The sequence below is a fragment of the Cupressus sempervirens genome, chromosome 5 (assembly GCF_028749045.1).
Source record: "Cupressus sempervirens isolate cs-2001-9-10 chromosome 5, ASM2874904v1, whole genome shotgun sequence".
NCBI lineage: Eukaryota > Viridiplantae > Streptophyta > Pinopsida > Cupressales > Cupressaceae > Cupressus > Cupressus sempervirens.
The window spans coordinates 318,700,494-318,715,595 of NC_143122.1; the positions used below are offsets into that span (position 1 = coordinate 318,700,494).

General features: G+C 34.6%; 1 protein-coding gene across 1 annotated transcript in view; it reads left to right on the plus strand.

The window, feature by feature from the left end:
* The window catches only part of LOC149555938 (Signal recognition particle, SRP9/SRP14 subunit), a 43,152-nt gene that overhangs the window by 16,923 nt on the left and 11,127 nt on the right, over positions 1–15,102 (plus strand). The window contains exon 3 of the mRNA XM_089830047.1: positions 1,634–1,752. Within this exon, the coding sequence (XP_089686173.1) occupies positions 1,634–1,752 (119 nt within the window). The remainder of the gene's footprint in view (positions 1–1,633; positions 1,753–15,102) is intronic.

The following is a 15,102-nucleotide window of genomic DNA, read 5'->3' on the forward strand; positions in this document are numbered from 1 at the left end:
AGGTTGCTTGGATTCCTTATCAACAAACTGTATTACATCATTATCTTCAAGAATCATCATAATTTTGAATTTCCAAGTAACCAAGTGTTCTTTTCCATCAAACCTGTCTCTGGGTCTAATTGCGCTAGCCATTGAAGGCAGAAGGATGTTGCTAGATATTTTAAATCTGATTGTCAATTTGTAGAGCCTAGGTTTGACTACCAGAGCTCTAATACCATGTAAGTTTTCTACAAATTATGATCAACCAAAACTGATATAATGCCTTTAATCTTGCTGAAGATGGTCTTTAACTATACTAGACCGTATATAAACTATTCTTGGAGTATGATGTATTGTTCTGAAAATATTTTTATCCCTGCTATAAATCGCATAAAGCAGCAATGCTAGAGGAGCAGACTTATTGTATTTCGCGTGTCCTTTATCGACATTCTTACCTCATATATATATAGCACCCAAGAGGCATGTCCTTAGAAAGGACATGACTCTTCCCAAGTCGGCCCTATATATAAACTAATAATTATATTGCCAAGATCGGTGTCTCCCAGGATTTACAATTAGTTAGTAATTATACAAAATATAACTATGCAAATAGAACATTATTAAATGCTCCCAAGGAAGGCGCCGATTAGGTTAATCATATAAGGTTATTAAGAGGCCAATCATTTGTAAGGATCTTCATGTTTTACTAGATCTGTACGATCTGCAGTTCAGATTAGTATGATATCAGAGTTATATAGAATTAACAAGCTGATACAGCGAAAAACTGAAATGGGGTTTGGGTTTGTTAGTACAAACAAATTGTAAAAATTCTACATACACACATGTATGCAGCCTAGAAGCCTAAACTAAGATTAGAATGCCACATAGTATCATAAAATCAACAAATAAACTATAAACTTGTAATCATAGCATCATATCTATTATCATCATCAAAATATCAAAATAATAATATTGAGTTCAAGTATCATTTTTTTGACTTTCAACAGTTAGAACTTTATATTAAGTTTCAATCATTTGATGGATTATCTAAATCTTCATCTTCGTCTTGCATTAGTTGATTCACAAACAGTGACAATGTCAATGGAATCAGCTGCACCAATAACATATTCGCTTTCTAAGTCCTTAGATGCTTATTACTTGCTCACTGTACAGAGAGCTTGTTTGTTTGTAATTAACGTCCTCCTTGAAAACTGTTATAAAAGAGCTTCCAACTCCCTTCACCTATTGAAGATATTGTTTAATGTTTAAATTATGATTTATCACTATAGAGAATTTTCAATTAATCAGACATGAGTCATTATCAGCAATTGAACATAAAAATTTTATTGGAAGAAAACTTGAGGTCTATTTTAATTTGATATAATAAATAACTTCAACAAATCTTGTTTTGTAATGTTAAAGATCTTATTCAAATTCTGTAATAATTGTTTTCTACACTATATTAGATAATGTTTCTAAGTGAACTGTACCTCGCTTGCACTTGGTCTGCCTAGGTTTGCCCCGGTTTGACCTATGTTTGGCCTAGACGAACCAGCCTTCCTGGGTTCAAACAGCTTGCTTATATTCCAATCATGTAGTGAACTTGAAATTTGGTAATTTGTTCTTAAAATTGTTTCTTCACTTTGTTATGTAGCTTCTTTACAAAGAAAAAAGAAACGGAAGCTTCAAGGTGGAGCTGGAGTTGAGCAACATACGTCAGATTATCGGTGCCTTGTAAGGGCCACTGATGGGAAAAAGACTATCAGTGCAACGGTCAGTTTGTTAATGCCCTTGCCTTGCACTTGTGATCATCATCATGTTTTTCAATTTCAATTTATTGAATTATGGGCAGCATATTCCTATGACTGGGATTCCATTCATCCTTATATAGTAACACTTCATCTTGCTGTTTCTTTTCCTTTTTTTGTTTCTGTCTTCTCTCTCTAGTGACAATTTCCTATAACTGATGTTAAATTAGACAAGCCCTGGCAAAGGAAACAGATATATGATTATTTATTTTACTACGTTTTACTTTTCACGTTAATAAACTTATTTTGTTTTTAATGGGTGACTTGACTATATGTTTAACAAATAGTCAGGTAAACTTTATGCATCCAATATCAGTTTGAGCCTTTGTCTCTCTCTTTTCTTACCAGAGCACATATTAGAGCATGACCGTACATTAATGTTTGCATCTTATCATGTTCTGTATCTGAAGTAGAGTAAGGAATAACCTGAATTAGAGAAGAATACAGAGAGCTGATCTTGTACAGTTGGAGCAAGTCATCAAATGAACTTTTCTTGTTCTGAACATCTACGCTGCTATACACTTCTGAATGATGGCAATGGAAACCAGATTCTGTGCCAGTATATTTGTTTCTAAAATATTAAATTACCCAAAACAGGAGTAGTGGTGACCAAATTGTCTGTCTATAATAACTATGTAGAAAGGAGCAGTGAAGTATTATAAACGGCCCATTCTAAGCTATACTATAATTATGGAATCCTAATAAACTAATTATTATAAAGAGCCCAGTAGCCAATCCAAGAAAGGCATTAGCTTTAGGAAGATCAAAGCATGTCTAAATTTTGAGCCGAGTGAAGTTACATGATTGATTTTCCTTCTTAGAGATATGTAGAAAGGAACTTTTAACGTTGACACCCTCAAAGCTACGTCCAGTCCAAATCCAACTCTCTCTCTCTCTGTCTCTCACACAGACACACATATACATCATTAGACTGGGATAGGTCATTTATGTAACCAAATATTCAACTAGGAATCAAAGTCTTTAAAAAATGTTCTTGAATAGCTTTCCATTGATGAATATTGTTCTCATCCTCCTAATAGCCACAGACTGGACTTCCTCAAGCTCTAGTAAAATGATCTGCCAATCCTCTAAAAGCATTTGCTAGTGGAAGTCTATCTTTCTTGCAAAAACTCTGCTATATACCTTTTTTCACTGGTCCGTCATAAATTGTTTACATTAGGAACCAACGGTAAAATTTCAAAAATTCCAAATGGTAGAATCCCATGGCAAGGTCTCTTGAAAGAAAACCTAACCAACTTGCAACTTGTCCACATATTTAGAGGGCGATGTAGAAGCTTTATGCGTAGTTGTACAATTTCTTAATCTATTGCCACTGTTAGTATTATGGATGTTATGGTAAATTGATGTTGTTGTATTAAACAAAGGAGATGAAAGCTCCTTATATAGATTTACAAAGACAATGTTTCTAAAAGAAATAGTTGAGCTAAAGACGAAAATAGAAACTACCTAATAAACTAAAGACTAGCTAAGATGACCACTAAAGAAACATTACACTATTCTAATGTTAATGGTCATTGTCTAACTGCCTTGCATAAGGCTTTACATGTCTTGTGGTTATGAATTCTTCAAATGTGTCATTGTTGCTGAGACCCTCCTTGGATCTGCAGAATGTTAGTGACCAAGAAGCCATCCAATCTGATGTTGGCTAACAAAGGTATTATTGCCTGCAACTAGAGACACCGAGAAGAAATTGAAATTGCGATTTTCCTCAAAATCGCCAAACCTTTTTTTTGTAGATGAGCACTATGCCCCAAACAAATTGCAAGGTGATTCACCAAGAACTTTTGTAGAAGAGCACTATGACTCAAAATAGATTGCGAAAACCAATGATTTTTTAGGAGGAAAATTGAAAAAACGAGACAATTTTTGAGGTGAAAAATCAATCAAAACCATACAATGAAATCTGAGACATGAATTAGAGAATACAACGTTTTATTTTTTTTGGGGAAAATGGCTACCAACAAATAGATTTTGAGGAAAAAAACCATTAAAATGTAAGAGATAATTTTTGAGGAAATGTTGTCTTCAATTTTGGCTTCACAAAATTGAGGCAACCCTATGGATTATTCTTATGGATTCGTAGGCGCATCCTCTTTGTTTTAACGCATCGATAAAGTATTATAAAGACAAATCCGTTTTCCCTTAATTGTGTTGTGTTGCTCTATCTATGCATTTCTTTTAAAGGTTTTTGTCAAGTTGAATCCCAAATTGTTTGAGAGTTTTTCTTCTTTGACAACAAACACTCGATTTTTGGCAAACCTCCGTGTCCTTTCTCCATTTTTCTTTGTGCTGTAAATATTTCTTAGTCTTGTTTTTGCCTTAGGTGGATAGCCCTTGGAATTCTGCTCGGAGCCAATTTAGGTCAAAATCGGAGTTGTCTAGCTCAAGTTATTAGGGAAAAAGTGGGGTTTATCAGAACAACTGCATATCTAGGTTAGAAAACCTCATAAAAGTGGGCTTTTTATTGACAATTGCATGATATAAAATTATATTTAATATCTAAAGTGGACTTTGTTATCCATTTTGAAATTTTAACTCATTATGAGTTGATTTGACTATACTTTTTAATTTTTAATTAAAATAGTCTATTTCAAGTCTATTTTTCATGTTACTTTATTGAAAAGTATAGTTAAATATTAAATTTAATTACATGAAATGTCTTAAATGCATTTAAGTAGGATTTTTATTATTTATTGCATATATCAACGTGCAAATCATTATATGAAAACCCACTTCCAATAAATTATAAGTCTCAACATCATTTGAGTGCACTTTTTAAATGCAATAACACATTTTAATGTGTATAATGGGTTTTTAATATGCTTCTCCATATTTAAAACTTATTAAATCAATATAAGTGGAGATCTTGAATCCATTTATAGATGTAGTTGCACATATAAATTCATTTTAATGTTTTAATGCATTTAAGTAGAGTTTTTCAAACCTATTACATATGCATTTTTAAAATTGCCACTTAAGTGGACTTCAAAGATCAATTTACATGTTATTATAACATGCAAATACATGTTTTAAGTGAGTTTTCACTAAAGTACACCAAAAGTGGTGTTTTTTGTCCCTATTGCATATGTTTTTGGTAAAAGAAAACCCATTTCTATAAGCCAAAACTAGAAGTGGCGAATTTTGACCTCATTACATGTTTTTTCAATGCTAAAAGAACATGTATATGCATTGAAAAACCCCATTTTTCACTTAAAGATCATAAGTGGTGATTTTTCATGCAATAACATGTAGTTATAAACATGTTTTTCACTTCTAAAAATACGTTTAAGCAAGAGTGGCTATTTTAGACCCATTTGCATATCATTTAAACATGCAAATGGCTTCTAAAAACCTGTTTTTATGGCTTGTAGTGCATTAAAATCTAATGTGGCAATTTTCCAGCCATTGCATATGTTTTGAACATTCAAATGCGACCACGTTTTACTTCATAATATGAGGTTTTATGATCAAACACCTTAAAGTGGTGATTTGTAGCCCAAAAACAAAAGTTTTTGGCTATCAAAACTTCACCTTTTGGTTGTTTTTCTCCAAAAACGGGTTTTTTCAGCCTTCAAATGCTCATATCTTGAGCATTTCTTGGTCATTTTTGATGATTTACAGGTTGTTTTTGCTTAAAATCACCCAAAGAACACATTGGGCTACTAAAAAAGAGAGTTTGTCAAGTGTTTTCTTTATTTCTCAACCCATCTAGGGCACATTTTTGCTCAAAAAATGCCCTAGGTTTCAGCAATTTGCACCATTAAAAAAGCAAGTGTTTGGATCAAAGTAAGTTTGAAAGCATTAGTTATCCTTCCTAGCTTGCATTCAAGTCTTTTAAATCACTTATATGCTTTGGATGCCATTTTCCAAATTCTTTGCATGTTGCACATTGCTTGGTCCAAATGGTTGCTAAAATGATGCAATTTTTTGCTCTAACTTCCTACACTTGGCAAGCTACGCATTTTGATTCATCTCTTGCAAGGATTAAGTCAAGATTTGAAGTCTATTTAACACCTCATCTTGCAATCTTTCTAAATTCAAGAAATTTCTTTGATTGCATTTTCAGATTTTCCATGAGTGTTTAAAACAACTTCTTCTCTTGCCTCTTGATAAAAAGTCTGATTCCTTGTTATTTTTCTTAAAGTTTTTGTTGTATATATTTGTTATGTTGTGTATATTTGTTATGTTGTGTTTTCTCATCATTTCCATTTGTTTTGTATGTCAAGTTGTAACATGTAATCAAGTTGCAATTGCATTAGGCATGCAACTTTGAATAAGTCAAATTAGTTAGTTAGAAGTTTGTTAGAGAATAAGTCAAGGTGGTTGAGGATTTCCCTTTTTTCCTCCACCTTCCTCTCTCCCATTTTCCTATATAAAGGAGGGAGCTCGTTATAAATAATCATCTTTTGGCAAGGCGAGAAAATTCTACCAATTTGTATTGTGCACTCTAAGACTTTGTGCTTGGATGTAAATCAAATTGCTTTCAATAAAAAAGGCAACTTGTTTTCAAACTTTGTGTTGATTCAAGGTGTTATGTGATGACTTTTTCTGGATATTGATTGCGAGTTTTGGATTTTTGCTCAAGAGGGATTTGAATTTAATTGTGCAGATTTTGAGCTGCCTATTGCATTCAGAGCCAATTTGAACTTTTGAAAACTTTGTGCTGCAGGAGGACAAATTGTTATATATAGTAGTGGTTGTAATCACTTAGATTTGAAGACTTTTGGCCTCAATTGTAAGTGTTTTTTTTGAATTTGAGGGTATCCATTAGGAGACTTTGTGCCTTACTGGTCATTCTGCTTGAGTTTTCATTTGAGACAAATGCATGAGACTTTGACTTCTTGTTTTGTTTCACAAAATATAAAAATTAAATTGCTGCCCCTGGTGTTGTTCTTATGTCGATTCCAGGGTCACCGGTATCATCGTAGCAATAAGATACTTTTTGTTAAGTTGGAAAGTTATAGTTGTATGCAAATCACTCTTGAAAAAAAAATTGATCGAAAGAACGATCTTTTTTGTAATTTCAGTTAAGTTTTGTAATGACCTGTACCAACACTGCAATAAAAACCAGCACTATACTGTCCTGAGCCGTAGTTTTTCAATTTTCCCTTTAATGTAAATCTCAGAATACAAACCCACTTAACAAATAACCAGCAATATGAATAACAGATGATAACCCAGATAGATATTTGCTCAAACTCCTCAAATAATATATTCAGAAATACATCCACATGCAGATGAAAATACAAACAACAAATAAAACCTGAATTCTCTCCAATTAATTTGCCTTTTTTCAAAATGATATTAAAGACTCAAGCATATGAAAACATAGTACAAATCAAAAGCATTAAACCAGCAACTTTTCAACAATCCGGAAGCACGTATTGCATTATACAACAACAATATCATAACCAGATAACTTCTAAAATGTTATTGTATTATACAACAACAATACAATAACCAGCTAACCACAATCCAACCTTATACATAGATTTTACAATCAGATTGGAAAACAAGAGAAGAACTTGTAAGCACAAACGAAACACCTGAAATGATATCTCCACGGACAATGGAGTCCACTGCCCTGCTTGCACGAGAGGCGTCCTCACACTGGCTGAAAGCTGAAGCTTTCGAAATGACTCTCACAAGAGAACTGAAAATCAGAATAATAATCAAGCATACCAAAAGGAAGGGGCCTCTTCACCTTTTATTCTTGCAATGGTGACCCTTCGACTTCCTTTTTGGGTTTTTCGTCTTCTCTCTCCTCGCCCTCTTGTGACAGCTAGGAATATTAATTTGACCTTTAATAATAAATTCCAGCTCACATAGTCAAATTTAATATTGTAAATACGCCCCTTAATATTTCTAATGTCTCCAAAAAGAAGGGACATTACAAATCTCCCCTCCTTGAGATTGCTTGCCCTCAAGCAATATGTACTAGGATCCCATATAAATCTGTAATTAACCTAGTAGCCTAAACTGACAACAAACCCGACCAAACTGTGAAGCACGGTACCACTCTACAAACCACCTGTCAACCTTATCCCTGGATCCCATATTACTCTACGAAGAAACGTTGCGACTGTAAACTGATCAACACTGATCATCACCATATTTAACCTCAAACTGAAGAAGACCACAATAAAATCCTCGTCCAACCATAGATCAATTTGCCAACACTTGGATCCCAAACTTTGTTACGCTGCCTCGCTGATATGGTGAGACAAAAATATATCTAGGGTCCATGTATAATCCAGTAGAATGTGAAGAGCCGAACTAAATGGATGATGTAAGAAATGAGTTGCTCATAAGCTGAAACCACCATCCCATGGACATCAAAATTCATACTATCGGCATAAACTTAGAGAATTCCCAAGTGCATAGGTGCTATGAATATGAAAGATGCTAAGAATCTAACCACAAACCTCACATAAATACTCCACCGAGAACTATTCAGAGGCTGATGAAGAAAATTCACCCAACTCTGAATGGGGTGAAATCAAAAAATATGTTGGGGCTGATCAAATGATAAGCAACAGAAGTTGATTCATTATTCCCATGCTGAGATCCGGATTCACTGCTAGGATCTGAGCCTGGATCCCAAAGTCTGAAATCAAACTCTTCCTCTTCATGGCACACAAGAGATGAGTCCTCATTTAACACAAAAAGAGGATTGTTGGACATCCAATCAGCAACAATTTCAAACAAAAGGTTGTCAACAAGCTGAACGTGTTATGAAGTTTTGCTACTTAACCGTTTGGGGCAGCTATCCAAGTCATACATCTGCTGAATGCTCTCAAGTTTGTCAATGACTTCCTGAAAGAACTCCTGCCTCATTCTATTCTCATGTTCCCGAGAGTGTTCCATGAGCTTGATTTGATTTTCTGCTCCCTGTAGAGATACTTGAGTTTCACTTGATGCCTCCCGAACATACTTAAGCGTCCTGCCGAGATCCTCAATCTCATCCTTTTCCCTATTAGACTGTGTTGCATAAATCTCAGCAACCTTAAGAATATAATCCCTATCGGACAACAGATATAAGTAATCTGATTTCATAGTCTCGAGGGCTGTTTTGACCTTCTATAAATTGGCCACATGCTAGTCACCTTCCCCTTCCCTTGGGACCTTCCTATAGAGCTCCTCAACCAACTCGTGGGTACTGTCATACTGTACCAAGGATGCCACAACCATGTTTTCACTAATCTTCAGTTGATTCTGTACGACATGTATTTCATTATCTACCTGCTGAAACTGTTCATTGTCTTATAGTGTCATCTTAGGTTGTTCCTCTAAATTCATGTTCTGAGTATCATGAATATATGGTTCATGATGCCAAGGCCCCAAATTGTTATTACCTTGTGTGCAATCCACTTCATTATTTTGCTTGACCAAGCTAACCTTCAAATCGCCAACGTAGAAACTTGCACCCTGTTTAACATCTTCTCCATGGTCACGGGACAACTGCAAATCAATAGTAGTTGACTAATCTTCCCTTTCAAGATCCTTTATTCGATGATTTTGGTTTGCTGGAAATTCTTCACACACACTTTTGCACTGGTCCTTTGCAAGGAGATCCTGAACCACATCCAAGTACTTTCTTTTTACCACATTAGTATTATTTTACTGCTGCAGATGAAAATCCACGTAATCACCGAATGGTAAAACATTCTGACTTCTGGTAGGAAGTTCTTTATACTCTCCATAAATGTCAAGTATTTATACTCTTATAATAGATTCTAAATCTTGGGTTAAGTGCTCTTGTGGTTTCATAGTACCTTTCAAGTTTGACTTGCTTCTTATCATTTCTTTAATATCCAGATAGATTCTCGTTTCTGAAACCTAAAAGTATCTGTCCGATTGTAATCTAGTAGTGACTAAAAAACTATGGCATTGCCTGTCTTCTTTCCTCTGTTAGTCATTCAAACCGTCAACCTTCATTCTATACTAAACTACCTTAATAACCTCCCATGATGCAATATCACCCACAATTACTGCAACACGTTGGATTTTAGAGACTTCACCTTTGTGTGCATGCATACTAGAGCATTTGCCATTACAACATATTTAGTTCAGGCAATTGCATCTGTTTGAAAGTTCGAAGAAATTTTGACCAAGCTGATCATGTATGTTTAAAACATCTCACGTGACTTGCACGGTTGCTTATATCTCAGTACAAAATTTCGTGTTCAACAGGAGGAAGCTTTGATATAAGAGGAGTAACTAATCAATCAGGTTGAAAACCTTCAAAAGTGAGTGTCATGCTATAAAATTTCAAGCCTGAATAAAGTGTCTAAGTTACAAGTGTTATAACCCCTTAAGACAATTTTAGTTTATGATACTTGTTGCAATGAGCTTGTAAGCATTTTTGAAGATGCCTGTTTTTTTCAGTTGCTCCCTCCTCAAACCCCTTGAATGTGAGACTTGATTGTTGTTTCCTTTTAGTCTTCTGTGTTTGTAAAAGGCTCAGCTCCCTCACCATCTACTGTGATCCCTATAATTGTATACCCTATAATTTCTTTCTATAAACATCCATTGAAACTGCATGCGCCAAAAGTTGATGATGTGCAGCCAACTATTGTTTTGTTGATGCTCATTAATTTATCAAAACATCTCCCAGGAGAAAATATACCAGTAGCATAACCATTAACTGCTGTTTGCAGAGGCTTATTGAATGCGATCCAATGCTTTACACGATCTCCAAATGCACTAAAGCAGGTTTCTTGTTCTAAGAGAGCATCAATAAATTTGTTGTAATATGATATCCCTTCCTGGTTTACTTCAGCTCCCAATCCATCTGGAAATATTCGGAACCAAGATATTGAGAAACGATACACTTTGAAACTTAATTTAGCTATCCAATCCACATCCTCCTGTAAGCGTAAACACTTCATTTTACATGAGCATTCATATCCTCTGTAACATCCCGTTTTCCTAGGTCTAAATTAACAACTAACATACTCAAAGAAAATACAATTATTACTTCATCTTCATTAGAAGTCAGTTAAATCAGTTTCGTTCATATGAAAAAGTTTGACAGTTAAAAGCAATTAAACAAAATTTGTTAACGAAGAGCTGAAATCACCATCAATGAAAATTACTTTAGAAGTTTAAAACCACATACCATGACATTTGAGATCGAAATCGAAACTAGGGATGCTTCTGCAACCACCCGGGTTAGTCCACAAATACCACTATAACAATATCACATAACGACTACCATCTAAAAACCACTATCTCAAAATCAAATGATGATTACGATTAAATACCACTATTTAAAATTAGGGCATCACATACCTCTGTATCAATTAGTGTATCGATTACCTTTGGTTCATTTGGGGCTTTCAATTACCGTAGTACCGCTTAGGGCTTTTGGTACCACTGATTCAATTAGGGCTTCCAAATCCGCTATATCATTTAGGATTCCAGTTACCACTGAATTCAATTAGGGCTTCCGATACCGCTGTATCATTTAGGGTTCCAGTTACCACTAAATTCAATTAAGGCTTCTGATTCCTTTCCTTCCGTTTACTTAATTGTTGCAGGAACTCAAGGTTAGAGGATATACTCATATAAATGGAAGTTTGATATATCAATTTATGAGATAAATCTATCCTTAGCAACTAATTGTATAAATAACTACAATGATGATATAACTCAATTATTCTTACCTTCATCTTACATGTACATAATAAAAGTAAAGATACTTGTTCCAATATAAACAATTGGATGCATAACTTATCTTTGTCCGATGCACGTCCAACATCTTATGGAGAGGTGAAACATTGTCAGGGGCTTAACCACCCAACCTCGGACCAAATCTTATCCCCACATGATCTCTAACAAGAAAGACCCTCCCTACTCGGAATAGCCAGGGGTCATCTTGTCATACACTGGGCATCCTGGTATTCACCATACTTCACGACTTGGTAGCAGAAGATTACAACAATAGGATCAAGCATGAGCTATTAATAATTCATTATTCAAATCTGATTTCTTGATTTTGTTTACAGGTTAAATCTTCACCTCTTCACCATTCATTGGCCTCTCTGCCAGGTGAATTCCTCAGTGTTCTGAATCCATGAGTATTCATAAATACATGGTCATTGATGTTGGTTCATTCACATTCAAGTTTTTACAGTTATCATTTGAATTTCCATAATTGATGTTAATCATAAGGATATTTGATGAAGATCTATAATGAACTCTATGTTAAGCTGGAAACCAACAGTAAGGTATTATAGACTAATCTCAACCTAGCAATAACCGGATATGGTTGAATATTCAATTCAGGAAAGAAAGAAGTTATGAATATGAAAACAGATTTGCATGATTATCATCTCTATCAATAGTATTCAACAACAATCAAGAAGAATGAACTATGAATCACAAATGCATATGATGTATTTCTTATAGCCGACTACAGTTGGGCATATGCACAGTAAAGGAGTTTCCTAAGAATTACTACAGCATTTAATCATGAAATTCAATTAAGTTCTCCATTCTTTTGAATCCTAATTCGAAACAATCTCAAGGTTACTTGATAGAAAAATCAGAAGACAAGATATCAATCCGTATGTAATCCCGACTAAAGAGTGAAAGTTATGTTTCTATAATACTCATTCTATTCTGTCCAGTATTTAAATTATACAGCAGCAACAATATCATTAATGATATATGTACCAAACAGTGCACTGACTTCTTGGTTTAGTATTCAAGAAAGAGAGAAATGAGAGCCGACTGAAATCGGTTTGGACTTAGCAAGAAATCACATGACCTGCAACAAAGCAATATCTTCCTCTCGTGGCCAGTTTTATTGATCACCCGCTGAATATTCTTTGCTCTGAATTCCTGTCGTTGATATATTAAAGAGAGAAGGGAATGAATCGGGATTAAGAACTTTGGAATAGTTATTGTTCTGAGAATGTACTCACTCGGCTTGTTATGAAGATGTAGCAGATGGAAAAAGAGGTAAAGGCAATGCCGAAGGAGAAGAAAGTTGTGTCCAAAGCAATTCATGATATTCTTTATAATGGTTGGCCTTGACTTCTTGGCTACCATCGGTTATCAAGATGGCCATTCGAATGCATCACAAATTTGAATGTAAAAAGGAGAGAAATAAAGAGGGAAAAGGAATAAGGAGTTGAAGAGTTATAAACTGTATTTTATTATTATAATATGTTCTTATATACGTTCACATAAGTATATTGGTGAGGTGACATCATTAAATTATATTATTATAATTTATTGGTGCCATTTCATTTTTATATTTATGTGTTTGTATTTAAGTGTTTATTATAATGATAAAATAAAATTTAATAAACAATCTCTAAAGGTATGTATTATATTTTAATTTATTTTATTTTATGTTTTTATTATTTTGTTTCCTTAATAGCTCATGTGGGTCCCACAAATGTATCCTATTTCAAGTTGCTAGGTCCTCAACCCATCTGCCCAGTAATGGTGATGCTCCTGCCTAATTCTTTTCTGACAATGCTTCCACCCCTTCGACATGCTTCTTATAAGGAAATTCTATGTACCATCCTCTTAGTGTGACAGGTGTTAAAAAAACAAAAAAAAAACTTATCACCGCAATAAGGAAGTTATTCACTATTTCAAACTCGACTTATAGGCAATTTGCGGACATAAGTCAATATCCATGTCACCATTTAATATTCCGTTAGTAGTTTAGTTTTGGTCGTCCTGACACCATACTGTCAATAGCTAGCCAACTACAATTTTTCATCTAAAATAGAATCAACCTTCCTAGTGTCCGCTTGAGCTTATGACAAGGTTCTCGTGGATTGAAGCTTAATATCAATGTAGTTGAGTAACTCCCAAATGGCTAATAAATGCTTTACCCAATGTGTCCTTCCACCGTCAGTCGTTACGAGAATTTAGGAAAACAAGAGCCCATCAGTTCCCTTCCCAATATGTAACAACAACAAAAATTATAACCTCCAAAATTGATGCTTCATCTTCCACTAAAATTCGTCATTATTATCTGAAATGGAAGGAAAGCATTTGTATTTGCTTCGACTTTCTTTTGTTTAGTGGAGCCACCATGGTGCAGAAGGAAGCTGTTATGAGCCTTTCTATTTCAACACGAAGTTGTGGTTGCTCGATTCTCCTCTTATGTCTATAGCAACTCTCCAATATCAAATCTCGGTCGATAATAATTTATGTGGCTCTTGTAAAGTCTATGCAATCACTTCTGCTAGGCTTCCACAACCTTGTTGCTGTCGACTAATAGCGAGGTTCCTTCTGTGGATAGGGAGGATGACTCATGGCATTGAAGAGTCCACACTTCCAAACGCTATCCTCTTGCAAAAATTAATATGGTTTCTCGTCACACACTTAGAAGAAAATGAATCATTTATTGTTACTGTTCAGCAGTAATTTCATGAACTCATACAAAATTGCCACAGGACTATTCTTTAATAGATAACATCCCATTAATCAAACACTGCATACAATTCAAGTTTTCAATATGCCACTGTTACCATAAGCCAAGATCATCTAATATGTTTTGGTTCTATCGCACTGTCCATTCTCATTTTCCCTAGGATTGGTTATTTCATTAGGAATCAGTCTAGACTCTTGATCAAATGGAGATAACTTGTAACTTTTACAATCTTCACTAATACTAGTGATTTTATCAAGACTAGTTGCATTGGACAACTCTTTTATGGTCTCATTTGTAATTTCACCATTTAATTCAACCCTTGATGCTTGAGAGGATTTATTATTTCTATTTGTGTCTGTTTGTGTTTTATGTAATGATATTAACTTTCTTGTTTTGCAACTTGTGCCAAGGAATTCTGAAAGAGTTTTTTATCCCCTTGAAGTACGATTGTTTTTCATTTGCCCAAAATGCACATTTGAACATTTTGCATTTCTTGTCCCCTATGTTCACCAGGGATATCGAATACTTGGCGATAAAACATTCAAAACATCTACTATCCTGTAATAATATATCCAGAAGATAAAGCTTTATCTCTTCCGAAAAGTAATTTAATGTGACCCTTTTCCAAAAATCTAACCAGGCTGTTATAAATACCACTGTTATTGGGCCTCACAAGCTGGTAAGACCTTTGGCTCTGATACCACTATAATGACCCGTACTAGCACTGTAATAAACCCAACCAGCACTGTACTGTCTCGCACTATAGTTTTCCCGTCTTCCCTTTAATGTAAATCTCAGAATGCAAACCCACTTAACAAATAACCAATAATATGAATAATAGATAATAACCCAGATAGATATTTGCTCAAACTCCTTAAATAATATATTAAA